Genomic DNA, 16,336 nt, shown 5'->3' with positions numbered 1-16,336 from the left:
TTTTATTTTATACTTTATTATTATTTTTCTTATTGTAATCTTTTGTCTGTAAGCTTCGTGGCTGACTGGCTACTTTTGTTGGTTAGTTGGTGGTCTGGTGTTTCCTTTTTATTATTATTGTTTTGTTTTGTTTTTTATTTTCATTTTATGTATTTTCTATTGTTTGACTATAGATCTTAACTGCAATATATTTTCATTAGTTTCACATTTTTGTTTTTATTTTTCTCACTCCTACATTCTTCTTTCCTCTTTGCAATATATGTTTGTTATAATTATTTAACATGAAGAGAAGAAGTGATTCTTTTTAATTTTGTAAATTAAAGTTTAGTATGTTCCTGTTTGATTTTTTTTATTCTTTTTTTTAGAATTTATTTATTTGCTCTTTTGTCGTTTAAATTGAAAACACAGTGTTTGTTTAGTTGATCCCCAGAAAAAAATGTATGTTTATTGGATTTTATATTTGAAATATATATGTCCAATTCACAATCAGTGTTGTATGGTTGTATCGTATGTGTCGTATTTTTTTATTACTGATTTGTTTTCGTTGCAAAAAATTTTATTCGAAAAATAGTTTATGACATACAACGCTACAACAATACGACATCGATTGTGAATTGAACAATTGTGTATTTTGTTTGTTAACAGTTTATGATATCACTTACATTGAACATTGTTAGTTCAAACCTATTTCCTTAAAAATACTGTTTTAGGGTTCTGTAGTTGAAACGAAAAGTCGACTTTTCGATTTTTTGCATTTAGTTAAAAGTCGACTTTTCGACTTTTAGTATTTTATAAATAGTCGACATTTTCCGTCTTTTTTCTTTTTTTCGACTATTTTTTACTTATGTTAAGAGTTTTCCGATTATTTCAGAGTTTTTGACTTTTTTCCATCTTTTTTTTTAAATTTTAGAATATTTTAGACTTTTTTCTACTATTTTAGAGTTTTCGACCTTTACCGACATTTTTCCGACTTTTTGACTATTTTGGACTTTTTTTCGACTATTTTTTTTACTTTTTTTCGAGTTTTTCCGACTATTTTAGAGTTTTTGACTTTTTCCCCACTTTTTTAAAATTTTCAACTATTTTTGACTTTTTTCGACTTTTTCCAACTTTTTCCAATATTCTCAAATCCAGAAGAGGATCGTTATCTATACAAAAGATATATAATGTTATTGGGACATTTAATTTGCATTTTTAAACTTAAAATTCAGGGATTATTATCCTTGCTTAATAAATTTCTCGTATAATCACTTATTTACTGTGCCTTTTTGTTAAAAAATATAAAAAATACACGTATTTTTTTATTAATTGTGGGTCACATTAAAAATTATTCCATAATCATTTGTATGTCTATAAAATGTCATAAATATTTTGTAAATTATTGGGTTCATAGTAAAAGAGAGCTCTTCTATAATATCATCTTGAATTTACTTTAAAGTTTTTGATTATTATATTTTTTCTGTTGTCCTCTTAAAGCTTATTTTATTAGTTTTTTCCACAATTTTCTTGTAGAATCTAGTTTTATACACTTGGTTTTGGCTTTTTTTCTTTATTAAAAAAAAAACCTTGTCGCAACATTGTTAAGGCATGTAAATGTAGTTTCCTTTTTGCCTATTTCTTCTTAACGCACACATACACACAAAGACTTTTCTGTATGCCACACTCAAATCCATACACAGACATACAAATAGAATTTTTCTTAAATACACTTGTAGTTCCCTTTTGATATCTTCCTTTTTTCTTATATGCAAAAAAAAAAAAGAATTGAAATAAAAATAATTTTAAAAGAAGTATGTTTGTTCAATGGCCCAAAAAACCGCTGAAGCTTATGTGTCCTAGCCGCCAAACAAGTAAATAAAGCTTTAATATGTTTTGAAATATTTATTTTATATTATATTTAAATAATCATTTATATCCCTTTTGTTTTTGTGTTATTTTTTGTAGATATAAATGAAATGTAATTTTTGTGATATTTTTTTAAATATGCTTTAGTTTTTTTTTTCTTTTGATATTCTGATATAAATGTATTTTCTTAATACACAAATTAAGCTTTTTAAGTGGATATCGATGGTTGTGCTCTAACACCACGTAACTAATGAGATATTGATGCCAACAAATTACTCTTTTATCTTGTTGTTAAATTGCATCATTATCTCATGTTTTTTTAATGAGAAAATATTTATTAAGTTTGAATTGCGATTTCTAGTTTGCATGTCTCATTTAATACTGGTTATAATTTTTTCGATAAAAATCCAAAAATATTAAATGTTGTTCAGAAAATAAAGGAATTTTTGTTATAAAATATTGTTCCGAAACTCAACAACACTTTTCTATTGAAATCAGTTCAAAAATTGAACAAACTTTTTCTAATCAAATTTTTAGACACTGAACAAGTTTTTTGAAACTAAATAGTCTTTATTTGTAACAATTTTGAAAAAAAGCTTTCACATATGGAAAAGTTGATATGCTTATGAAAATAGATTCCACTTGAAGCAATTTTACGTTCTTCAATTGTTATAATCAGCTCTTATGTCTTATAAAAGAACTTTAAAGTTTAAAGGATTTAAAAATTTCAAATTAATATTTAAAATATTTATATGTATGGTATGATGCTAATATTAGTATCAAATGGAAGTTGGGAATCTGTAAATTCTACTTACACTATTTACTTAACTCACTTAGAGAAAACGAAAAAGAAATTAAATTTAACAAGTAAGAGTTCTATATTCAGCTGTGCCAAATCTTATATACCCTTCATCTTGGTGTGTTAAAAAAAATAGTCAGTACCAAAAAGTCTTTTAAATGACTTACTTCAAGCTCAACATGATTAACTACATGTTTCAATATTATGAAAAATTCAAAATAGTATCTTTTGAAAAACGAAAAAGTACCCAAAAATTTCCTTTTATGGGTTCACACCTAATTCAGACTCTACGTACTCAATCTAATGTTTCTAGGTTCAATATTATAAAAAATTCAAAAAGTACCTTTTTCAGAACGAAAAAGTACAAAAAATCACCATTGATTTCTTCTCATCTAATCTTTGCTCTACATACTTAATTTCATTATACAAAATTCATGAAGTACCTTTTAAAAAACGAAAAAGTACCAAAAATTTCCTTTTTATGTATTCTCACCTAATTCCTATGTTCAACTTTATATAATATTCAAAAAGTACCTTTTGTAAAACGAAAATTACGGACTCTACGTACTTAATTTCATATTTCTAAGTACATTCTTATAGAAAACTCAAAAAGTACCTTTTGAAAAACGAAAAAGCAGCAAAAAATTGCCTTTTATTGGTTCTCATCTAATTCCGAATCTACATACTTAATTTCATGTTCCTAGGTTCAATATTATAGAATATTCAAAAAGTTCCTTTTGAAAAACGAAAAAGTACCAAAAAGTTCCCTTTTTGGATTCTCACCTAATTCAGACTCTAATAATTAATTTCATATTTCTAGGTTCAAAATTCAAAAAGTATTTTTTGAAAAACCAAAAAGTTTCCTTTTATGTCTTTTAACTTAAGACAGGCTCCACATACTTAATTTCATGTTTCTAGACAATAACAACACACTAATGATGCTCTTGCTCTGCTACTCTTTCTCTGCTGCTTTCGCTCTGTCTTGTTTTTATAAGCAGGAGTACAATAAGAAAATTTACCGTATTTTGTTTCTTGCAATTTCTGTGAATAAAAAATCTAAATTTTTGAGGAAATTTTTAAAGGTTGTCTCGGATTTTTGCTCATACCTCCGTTATTTATGGACCGATTTTGCTGATTTTACATAGGGATCTTCCCAAAAGCATGTCTAACAGAATTATTGAAGATTTAAATCTCGCCGATATCTGGAATCCTCTAAAAACTGATTTCAACAAACAAACGAACAGACGGTCATGACTTAATAGACTCCGCTATATCTATAAGGATCCAGAATATATATACTTTATATAGTCGGCAAATTATATTATAGAAATGGTGAAGGGTATAAAAAGGTCTAATTTTCGATACTTTATTGAGTCGGCAAATTATATTATAGAAATGATGAAGGGTATAAAAAGGTCTAATTTTCCACACAAAAACAGAAGCAGAAGTTCTCAACTTCATTTGATATTAATATTAATACCATTTTTTTCTATAAATTTGGAATTCCATCTTTTGAATGTCCTTTAAACATTAAAGTCCTTTTACAGGAACATAAGAGCTGATTATGAAAAACTGAGTACACAGAGTTAATAATAATGATCCACAGTTTCCTGTAAACATAAATTTTTTCATGTGTGAAAACGGTGTAATAAGTTGTTCAGTAATTGAACAACTTCTTCTAAAGAACTGTTTAGTAACTAAACAAAATTGTTGTTTAGAAATTGAATTAAAGTTTTCATTAAAAAGTTGTTCAGAAATTTAATAAACTTTTTCATTAAAAAGTTATTTAGAAACTGAACTAAATTCAACTGTAAAAAAAGTTGTACGGAAACTGAACAAACTTATTTTTAAAAATGGTTTAAAATATTGTTTAGAAACTGAACAACTTAAAATAAATAAAAATGTATTTGTTCAATTACAGAATAACTTTTTATATATACAAATTTTCTTCAGTTTCTGAAATACTTTTTATGTAAAAAGTTTTCTGTAACTAAACAAATATATTTTTCCATAATCAAAATAGAAAATTATTGTTACATTCCTTTTTAATAGTTTGTTTTAAACAAAATTTTAATGCACTTTGTTAATTAACTAATTAATTAATTAATTAATTAATTAATTAATTAATTAATTAATTAATTAATTAATTAATATCTTCTGTTACAATGCCACTTAAAATTGTTTTAGCATGTGTTGTGTTTTTAATACTTTTTTTATTCGAACTTTAATTTGTTTTTATTGGTACCATTGAGTTTAGTATTTATATTTTTTTGCTAGCAAATAATTGTATTTTGTATAATTATTATTAATAAATATATAAAATTGGTCAATACAAAACTCTACACCTCTAATGAAAGCACCGAAAATGCAAAAAAACAATAAGGTAAAACTGTTTTCTTTAATAAAAAACAAATTATTTAAACTTTTATTTATCATTTAAACAATTTTCTACATATTACAATTACTATTTGTCTTATTAATTGTATTTAATTACAGTTAAACAAATTATTACTATTATTATTATATACTTTCAGAATACATACAAACATATTATAGTTTTCTTTCTTTTTTTATTGTTAACAGTTTTTGATTCATCGTTTGTTTTTATTTGTTTAAATTGCAGGGGGAAATTATCACTTCTGCGGTCAGGTCAAGATTGTTATCAGTAACTTTAAATGCCATAAGAATTTGTTTATTAAAAATAAAAATTTTAGAATTATATTGAAAATAACCAGACCGTTTATAACAAAATATTTGTTAAATTTCTGATGATAAACTTAAGTTTTATAAATGGTTTAACATTCAAATAATATCGTTCAGTTACAAATCAAATTTCTATTTTATGTAAAAATAAATTTCAAAATTTTGTTTTTACAAATTTTATGTTAATTGTCCAAAATGTCCCAATTTCCCAACTTTCATGTTCTTTTATTATTTGTCTACTCATTAAACACTTCATATGGATTTTCTATTCAATATTATCATACGATTTTAAAATTCTCATTTTTAAACAATTTCAGTTTCACTTAATTCTACTCAAGCATTTTTTTCATACATATTTTCAGATTTAAAAAAAAAAAAAATTTATAGAATTTTTCATGCATTAAATTAAAAATTAGTTTATTTTTCGAGTAATTTACTACATGTATTTATAATCTAATAAGTAAATTATTGTTTAATTGTTTTGAATTAAGTTGACAGGACGACTGTAGTTATAAAAATTGTATATTTTTCTTTTTCACTTTCATAAACAACAAACAGCTCTCGCCTGGTAGGGAATGTTCAGATACCGATATGGAACCACAGGCATCACAGAGTCAAGATTGTGAACCAACACCACCATTGCAAAGGCATAATTCTACCAATTTCTATTTGCCACAATTAGAAAACGGAACGATAGCCACGGGGCAGGGCAATAATGTAAATGGTGCACAAGGCAATGGTGGTGGTGGTGGTGGAGGCGGTGGTGATTCTCCACGTCATATGCGCATGTATCATCCAAGGCATAGTCCTTTAGCCAGACAAAGGTATTTAAAAGAAATTTACCAAAAATATTTAATAATTTCTCATAAACTCATTAATAATTATAACATTTACAGAGGTTTGGAACCGCAGCGTGGCTTTAATGAAGCCATGTCACCCGACCATCCAAATCATCTGCAGCAGCAACAGCAACAACAAGCACAAAATCGTAGTGGGACAACTGCAACGCCCACTATGCAACAGCGTATTAAACCTTTAGGTGTAGCTACCCCTCTGGTTATGGCCAGTCCTGTTAGAAGGTAAGTTTTATTTCTCTCCCTTTTATGGATTTCATGTATCACCTCATATATTTTCTTTAAATAATATTTATACAACATTCATATTCTAGATATTTTTATACATATCTCTATATAAATAACACTTTAAATGTTTATAAATAGTTTGCTTTATATATTTGTTATTATTTTATTTATCTACAATATATATATTCTATGCAAATATGTTTTCTTTTTTTTTCAAAAAAAATCTTAAACAAAATTTTGTTTAAAAAATCTAAATACCTAAAAACAAATTTATCCCCTTTTTTACCCCGCATAATTTTCACACTTTATTTGCAATAAAATAAAATAAATATAAAAGATGGACATAGCTGGAATTTGCCACATTTTCTTTGTGCCAAAATAATCGGTAATTGAACTTTTAAATTTTAGTTAATGGCATTTACTTTCAGTGTGTGTTTTTCTTTTCGGGTTAAAAAATAAATTAATAAAAACGGAAACACTTTATTTAGATTTACTTTTTGAGAAACAATGCACTTGCCTTTAAATATGCTTTGTAGTTTTGTGTGTTTTTTATTTCATTTCTTTTAGTTGTTTGTAGTAATTTAGTTTAAAAATTTTAATAAATTTGCATATCGATCATTTGCGTTCAAGAGGGAATAATATAGAAAAATTAGGTATTTTATTTAGAAAAATATTTTATAGTAAAATGTATAACAACTAAATCATTATCTATTAAAAAGTTGCTCAGATACTATACAGCTTTTGCTATAAAAAATTGCTCAGAAACTGATCAACTTTTCCTTAAAATTAATGCATCTTTTTCTATTAAAAGTTTCTACGAGACTTTTTTTTAGGAGCTGAGAAACTTCTATATTAAGATGCTCAGAAACTTAAAAAATGTTTCCATATAAACCACTTTTTAAATTGAAAGTATCTAAGAAATTAAACAACTGTTTACATAGAAAGTTGCTCAGATATTCAGCAACTTTTTCTTTAAAATTTTTTCTAAAAACAGAGCAACTTTACCTTCGTATACTGAGAAATTGTAAAAAGATGCTCAGAAACTGAACATATTTGTTGTTGTTCAAAAACTGAAAAACTAATTTATTTTAAACTTTTTATAGAAAAAATGCTCTTAAACTAAATAAGTTGTTTCCATAAAAATTTCCTTCAAAAATCAATCACATTTTATGGAAAACAATCTCAACTTTATATGTACATAGAAAGTAGATCAAAACAAATTATTCTGTAATAATTATCTCGCAAACTCAATAACGTTTTAATAAAAAATGTTATTAATCTGCTGCTGTAAAAGAGAAAAACTTTTTTATAGAGATTTGCTGAAAAAGAGAACAACTTTTTCTATAAAACGTTATTCAGATTATCAACAAATTTTTAATAGAAAGTTCCCAGGAAAAATTGTATTAGTTCTACAACTAGTTCTAGAACACATGATTTTAGCCTGAACTCGTTCTAGTTTGGCGTTGAGAAAAATTTGAAATTGTCACCTTCGGAACTGGTTCTGAGGAAGCGTTATGGTGTCGACACTCGTTCTTTGGAACGCTTCTGGAATTAGTTCTTTAATCAATGAGTTTTGTATGAATTTGTCAACCTCGGAACTAGTTCCAAGAAAGCTTTAGAAAACGTATTTATAAATATTTCTTTTTTTAGCGTTTTAGTTTGAAATTATTAAGATTAAGAGCAATTTTAAGGAGCTGTTGAGGAATTCTTACTATTGCTGTAATGTTATTTACAAAACTTACATACATATACATTTCTTACGTAAAATTTAATAAAATTCTTCTGCACCTCTAATCTTTTAAATATTTTTTTGTATATCCTTACGTTACTTAAACTTTATCTTCTCTCGGTACCATTCAATTAGGGAGCTCTTTAAAAGCTTGTAGTTCAGTGGAATATACATTTGAACGGAACTAGTCTGCGTTCCATTGAACTAAGGAATGGATTCCAGAAGTAATGGTGATACTACTAACTCCAAGGCTGTTGTTAAAGAATCCGAAGTGGTTCTGTTTTCACTCGTTCTAGAACTAGTAGTCTCGGTACCATTCAATTAGGGAGCTCTTTAATAGCTTGTAGTTTAGTGGAATATACATTTGAACGGAACTAGTCTGCGTTCCATTGAACTAAGGAATGGGTTCCAGAAGTAATGGTGACACTACTAACTTCAAGGCTGTTGTTTAAGAATCTGAAGTGGTTCTGTTTTCACACGTTCTAGAACTAGTAGTTTTTAGAACAAGTTCTAAAATTTCTTGGTTGTTAAAAAACAAAAATATTCTATAATAATATTTAATTATAAAAATACTAATTTTACTTAATACTAGTTAAGACCCTTTCATCGCAAATGAAGATATGTTTTAGATTAAATATAATCAATTTTTTTTCATTTTGGATACTAATATTTTTCAACACAATAGAAAATTTTGCATAAATTGGTTTGAAATTCAAAATTGAACATTTTTATTTTGTATTATAATTGTAGTAATTAAAACCACAACAACTTTTGCATATTTGTTGGCTCTAGTTTAGTATAGTTTTCTATATTTTATATAGAATAATACGACAAATTACTATATAGTACTGTCTCTGATCATATTTCTAAATATAACACTGTGAAAAAAGGTCTGTAATAAGTGAGGGCCTTATAGGATTCTATTACAAGTCTTTATACAAATCGAGCGCACAACAGGCCCGATTATGGCCTAGGTGTATTCGGATTTGATCTAGTATACCTCTTCCTATCAACCTAACCCAACCTTATACAAATCGAAACAAACATTAATTACACAGACCGACAAATTTTTAACCCTGAGAATACATTTGGGATTTAATATATTGTGTGTCTGAAGTTTAAAAGAATACCATTTTTTGGACTTGAGATAATATACAAAATTTTATAAATAAAGTTGAGCTGGCACTGTTATAACTTTCCAAAAAGGGATGTTATTTCAGGACATTATATCTTAAATCTCAGATCTGAGTAAGATTTGGATTTAACACGATTCAATCCTTTACAAAAGTTTAGTTTAGCTTATAGCTGAAATAAATTGAATATTTGACTTCAGAGAAGTCTTTCCATGTGTTCAGAAGGGTTTTATTTTCAAACTTTCAAAGTGTTAGAATTATTCTAGAAATACTATGTCGCCATACTTGTTAGATCTCATTACAATAAACTGAATAGTTAAAAACTGTTCTCCATAGTTAAAACTGTGGATAATTGACAAAAATCCGCATTAGTAAAAATCTTCGAACTCTAATTTTGAAGACATTTATGCTTGATTATTAAAATTTAAAAAAAAAATTACAACTTAATTCAAAGCAAATTCCAACAGAATTTTCAAGATACTTAATATTTTCTACGTTAGTGCTTATTACAGAAATTATAAAATATTTCAACATTTTATATATTTATTGTTGAATTAACTTAATTTAGCTTCTTTTTGCCAATGTTATATAAACAATTTCTAAAGTTAAAAAAATAAAGCATACTTTTAGGTTATTTATGTCTTAATTTAAATCATAACATTTTAATAATATTTTAGTTTTTTTATTATTATACGCTGTTTATATTAAAATCAACTTTATAATTCCTATTTTATTTTTTAAGCCTTAAATGATCAACTAAATATGTAAAATATATCTTTCTATAAGTTTAAATAAAACCATAAATATAAATATGAAAGAGAGAGATACAAAAAAAAGAGAGTGCGGGCACACACAAACACACAACTTCTCAATTCATCATCAATGTATCAATATTGTATATCACCTCCTCTTCCTAGTTATGCACCACCAACTCTACTCTTAATACAGACTAAAAAAAAAGAAAATTATATTATAATTTTATTATTCAATTATTCCGTCCAATATCAAAAAATATAAAACTGAACTCTTCTATCATCTGTGTTTTTTACCTCTTCTACCTCTACAACTTCTTTATAACTATAATTTATTTTTCACCTAAAACTTGAGGTGAGTTTCTTTCTTTTTTTTATAATTTTGTTTGTTTTTCTTTCTTTCTAACGAAAAAAAAAAATTCAGCTTCAAATATCATCTTTTGAAAATTGTGTCTGTAAAGTTTTTTCTCCATTTCTCTACCACACCATTTCAGTAAGCGAAGACATTTTTACTTGTTTAAGCTAAAAATAAAAAAAAAATAATAAAACTAAATTTATAACATTTCAATGTATTTGGACTTTTCATATTTAACAATTCATTGATGTGAGCTCGAATTTGTTGCGTTTTTTTTCTATTACTTTTTAGTAAAAATTTATTTAAGTCATTAAATTCTTTACACATACAAACATTATGTTTTTTTATGTTTGGTTAAGGTTATTTGTTTAAATTCATATGCATAAATATTTTTAGTTATTAATTAATATATGCAAATGTTTTATCTAAACTTTTAATATTATACATAATTTTTATTTGGTTATGGTGGTTATAGTTTATAATTTTATGCTGCCTAAAAGTATGCAATACATTTTTGAAATAATCATAACATATTAATACCCTACACCACTATAGTTGGGAAGGTATTTTGAAATCTGAAAGTATACCAAGCGGCTCAGAAACACTTTCTGAGTCGATTTAATTATTTCCCTCCGTTTGTGTGTCCATGCAAAGCTTGCTACGCACGCTACATACAACCATGCAAACATACAAACTCCCCTTTCAGAAAATCACTTGAAGTTCAAAATTCACTTAGAAATACACTAACAATTGGAATTCTATATAAACAACTTTGTTTAACATGTTTAACACACTCTCTGGTGTAGGGTATCATATGATCGGCCATGTCCGTTTATCCATTCATACTTGTTTATATTACTGTTTTAGATATATTTAACCTCAATATTTGTAAATTATTTTTCAAATATTTGTATCCTGTGGCCAAATTCTGGCATTCGATATCGATCGAAACCTCAATAGAATTTAAAAAAAATATTAGAAATTTTGATCGCTTTCGAATGCCAGCATTTGGCCCCCGGGGATTTACTTAGCATTTCGATTCGAATTTTTCAAATATTTTTGATTCTGGGGATTTATTTCGCATTTTGATTCGAAAGAAAAAGCTTTCGAAATATAATCCAGTTAAAGAGTAACATCCCTGTATTTGTCAGATTTTTTTAGTAATCCAGACCAGATCAAAATATTGTTTAAAAATAAAGAACAAAATCTGTATGAAAATTTGTGATTTAAGCCCAAATTAAGAGAGAGATAGAGAGAGAGAGAATAATCTCAACAATTGTCATTGGGGCATGTGTTAGGAAAAACATCGATCGCGTAGAAGGGCTCAAGTAGTAGTAGCGTATCCGCGAGATCGCCTTCCGCGAAGCTAGTGATTGAATATTCTTCTTTAATTCGGGAAAGTTATCGGTGGTGTTGCCATCTCAACAAAAATAATATAAGTATGTATCTTCCTATCAATGAAACAATTTCTTCATAATCATGCCCTCTCAACATAAAGGTGGATCTTGATTTATTGATATATGTTGCCAGAGCTGATATGGTTACACGGTTTGAACAATGTTCTGAAATGGACCGTCTAGGATGTTACGTCAGAGAATAGTGATACAGCAGGTTCGATGTTATCAGAAAAATGGGAAAGAGGAAATTTGTGGTAAGATACAATAGTTTAAGCACTGAGATGGGAAGTTAAGGAAATTATCACTGAGGTATGTGTTAAGAAAAAACACACTTAAACCGTTGGGATATCTTACCCATCGCGTAGAAGTGCCTAGTGATTGAATAAGCTTTTTTAATTCGGGAAGTTATCGGCGATGCTGCCATCTCAACAAAAATCATATAAGTCTCTTCCTGTCAGGGGATTTATTGTGTTGACTTTTCAAATTTCTATATACTCAAGACTTCTCGGCATAAAAAGGTATATGTTGCCAAATGAACTGAGCAGATATGGTGGCGCGGGTTGAACAATGTTCTTGAATGAACCCTTTGAGGATGGCAGCGATTCCGTCCGTCTAGGATGTTATGTCAGACCCTAGGGTGCGATGTTTTGGAAAAATATTGTGAAATGGAAGTTGTTTTAAGATACAATAGTTAAAGCATTGATATTAGAACTTCCGGAAATTAGTTGTTTATGGATGGAGATTGAGGCAGGCAGAGAAAAAAGTGTTCTTGAAATTGATGTCCTGTATATCGGAGCTCGATGTCCCCTAAAACAGGTCAATGACATAAAATTGTTCACTTGATTCCTCTTCTTCCTCTTCATGACAGAATCTGTCTTAGTTATTGTACCCTTTGAAGGGTGCTATCATCGAGTAAAACATGTAATTTGTGCTTTAAAATTTTGGCATAAATTTGCGCCAGAATGTTGTGCAGAATATAACTCATTGATGGAATTTGCTGTCTGTACAAATACAACAAACACTCCAAGTATAAAAAAATTATCGTTCTTTACTGAATATTAAAAAAAAAAAAAATAAAATGACTGCTACTTATATTTTGTTTAAACATCAAATTAATTGAAAATACATTTCATTAAAAAATATCGAAAATATTGTGTGAAAAAGCCGGCTCATTTCAAAGCAATAATGGAAACGGATTCAACTTTAAATACCACATACGAAGCGTTAAAAGATAGCGTGGAAGCAGTTAAACTCAAACAACAAAATCAATTGCGTAATTTAGTTTTACGCGCTAAATATAATAATTACACCACCAGTGTACAACGGAGTACAGGAGATGATATGAATACGACAAGCACCGGCAACATGTCAGCAAGACTAAATAACTTACATCAGGTCTTTAAAGAAGACATTCAACAAAAAATTCCATTTAAGGAATTAAAAACATTACATAGCACAGAAATCCTAGAAGATGATCCCTCTCCAACATTTTTAAAATTAAAAATGCGTAAAATTATAAATAATAATGAAAATGATAACGATTATACAAATCTAAGCACACCACGTAGTTTAAGCGGTGGAAGCATACGCAAATCTAAACATTCCTTTAGAGAGGATACACCTCAAACCAAAAACTCTTTATTGGATAGCTATAAACAAGATAGTTTAGAAGATGATGCTGTACATTTTAAGAATTCCACAAATATTTCTTCTTCATTTTTGGAAGATATCAATTTATCTACTTATTGTGCGCCTTCTACTAATCAAATACACATGAATTTCATAATGCTAATAGGACTTATAGCCGGCCTTTTAGTTTCCAAAATCTTGCAATATTTACAATTATATTTGAGTTGGCTTTGTGAACAAATTCTAAAATTGCGCAATAATCTTATGGGTACCATTTCTTTGTGGAATTTTCTTAATTTCGATGACACTCGATACTTGCAAGTTCGCTCTAAGTTACTTTTGTTGCCGCTCATATTTGTTTGCAGCTTAGTTTATAGTTTAATATATATTTTACATTTTATTGTACGTTTCCTATTGACTTCAGCACCTGATGGTTTAATTAAATTTGTTCAGAATTTACATAACTGAATGTTTGTTGGAAATTAATGTAATTCTATATTTTTTAAGATTTATGTTAATAAATTATGCTATTCGTTTCATTGATCAAATTTCTTAAAAAAAAATCAATAATTTAATTTAGTTGAAAAAATATATGAATTTATTTTTGTCAATGGTATGCGTGAATCATATTATAAAACTTTAAAAATAACTCTAGATGTTACTCATCGTATCGCAAAATATCCAGAAAACTATACCGCACCAGTGACATACGAACTATCGAAACAGAAACAGTTTTTTGCTCTCCTGAAAATTTATTGTAGATAGAGACTATAAAATTTAGTCCCCCGATATATATAATAAAATTAAATTTCATTTACTTCCCACTAGATTTGTGTACTCTGTTTGAAAACGATAATATTATGAGAATTCGTTTTTAAACGAGAAATTTATTCGGATTCAATTTACAGAACCGGCAGAGTTGTTAAAATAATGTTGAAGAGTTAAAAGAGGTTATTAAAATCCGATTTAAAGTTAAATATATATGTATATATAAAAGAATAACAATATATAACAAATATAGACGTCATGTAATTGTCGAGCTCCCTTGCTTGACATCTATTGATGTCACACAGTGGTATAGGAACAAAAAAAGAGGGAAATAATTAGGTAACTTCTAAACGGTTAATCCGATTTTGGTATGCACAAAGAGGAGGTGTTGTCGAGTTTAGGTTTTGAATTTGGACCTTATAGGCCAACCAGGGCCCCGGCGGGGGGTCCTCAAATTAGGACACCTCCTATTTCTTCAATTGAGTTCCGATTTAAAAAAATTTCTTATATAGAATCTCCTCATTGAGCACTATAAAAAATGTCGTAGCAGTAAATTATCTCTTATAGTTTAGGAGATATTCGCATTTGAAAATTAAAATTTTAATATTTTTTTTATTTGAGAATTTTTGCTCAAAATTGAATTTTCCATAAAAAATAGGTTTTTTTGGATGGACCTGGTCCCTTCGGCATCAAACATTTTTAGGTTTTGTTTCATTTATCGTATTTTATATAAAGTCAGCTTTCCAAAAAGTATAAATTCTATATACATCTTCTTAGAAACTTTTTAGATAACTTAAAAAGAAAAAGATACTTTTTTCCCAAAAAAAAAAAGGAAAAAATGGCCTTTTTTAATTTTTTTAATTAAAATGCCTATACCTTTGGACTCTGTCATGATTTTTACATAATTCTTTCACTGCTTGATATATAAACTTGTTGTTAAGCGAATAAAAGAAAAATGGCGAAAATCGGAAATATTTAAACCCGCTTTTATCAAAAAACTAAAGTAAGGACGGTAAAAATTTTAAAATTTTAATTTTCAAATGCGAATATTTCCTAAACTATAAGAGATAATTTACTGCTTTTTATAGTGCTCGATGAGGAGATTCTATATAAAAATTTTTTTTTAAATCGGAACTCAATTGAAGAAATAGAATCGTTTTAAAAATTTAACATAGCCGAGGTGTCCTAATTTGAGGACCCCCCGCCGGGCCCCTGGTTGGCCTATAAGGTCCAAATTCAAAACCTAAACTCGACAGCACCTCCTCTTTGTGCATACCAAATTTCATTAAAATCGGATTAACCGTTTAAAAGTTACCGAATTATTTCCCTCTTTTTTTTCCTATAACACTGTGTGTCATTAACTTCAATGTGTTAATAGATAGAATAAAAGTAGTGGCGTTTACACAAAAAAATAGTAAAGGTTTTAGTTTTTTGAGTAACTATGTATTTAAAAAAACACTTTACATTTGTCCATTTACATAAATATAAAAAAGTAGAGTCTAGTAAAACAATCATTCCACATCATCACATCCAATATTTTCAGCTTCAATTGGTATACTCATTAATAAACTAGATTGGTTAATATTTTTTTACTTTTTTTGTTTTAACAATCTGTATGCACCGCTTTTTATCTTTTTATTTTTTTTTACAAGTTCTAACTTTAATCACTAATCAAAAAATATTTTCTTACTCTGCAAAAGCTTTATTATGCTCCCTTTAAATGTGTCTTTTATAATTTTTATATTCTTTGTATGTCTTAATCTAACAAAACAATTTCTACGACCGTTTTTTTCCCATAGTACTAGAGAATAAAATTGAAATTATATTTAAAATTTAGATCAAATCCTGGCACACCCACTCAACCTCGAAGACCTGATTTTATTGGTCTCAATCAACAGCAACAACAACAATTGCAAAATCAACAGAATCCAACACAATCATTTTATGAGTACACAACAAATGTGGCACCGACTTCAACAGCTGGTTTACCACCACAGCATCCACAATTGCCTATTATACAACAACAACAGCAGCAACAACACCAACAAATGCTAATGCAACAACAACGTGCCATAATGCAACAACAGCAACAAGGTAAATTTGTTAAATTTCCTAAAGATGTGAAACATTTTAATCAGAAATTT

The 16,336-nt window shown here is 27.7% G+C and overlaps 1 protein-coding gene across 2 annotated transcripts in view; it reads left to right on the top strand.

Moving 5' to 3' along the window:
• Positions 1 to 16,336, top strand: part of LOC111684118 (palmitoyltransferase ZDHHC8) — a 106,850-nt gene that overhangs the window by 87,408 nt on the left and 3,106 nt on the right. Inside the window, exons 7-10 of one of the 2 annotated variants that reach the window (XR_006940351.1) lie at positions 5,906 to 6,171; positions 6,244 to 6,426; positions 10,034 to 10,398; positions 16,030 to 16,096. Coding sequence is in view for 1 of the 2 variants with exons in the window: in XM_046947189.1 (XP_046803145.1) it covers positions 5,906 to 6,171; positions 6,244 to 6,426; positions 16,030 to 16,286 (706 nt within the window). In the remaining variant the exon portion in view is untranslated. Of the gene's footprint in view, positions 1 to 5,905; positions 6,172 to 6,243; positions 6,427 to 10,033; positions 10,399 to 16,029; positions 16,287 to 16,336 lie in introns of those variants that run through there. The other variant, XM_046947189.1, reaches the window with a different exon arrangement.

The sequence above is a fragment of the Lucilia cuprina genome, chromosome 3, assembly GCF_022045245.1.
Source record: "Lucilia cuprina isolate Lc7/37 chromosome 3, ASM2204524v1, whole genome shotgun sequence".
Taxonomy (NCBI): Eukaryota; Metazoa; Arthropoda; class Insecta; order Diptera; family Calliphoridae; genus Lucilia; species Lucilia cuprina.
The sequence above is the reverse complement of the archived record's forward strand: the minus strand, read 5'-3'. Positions and strand labels throughout refer to the sequence as shown.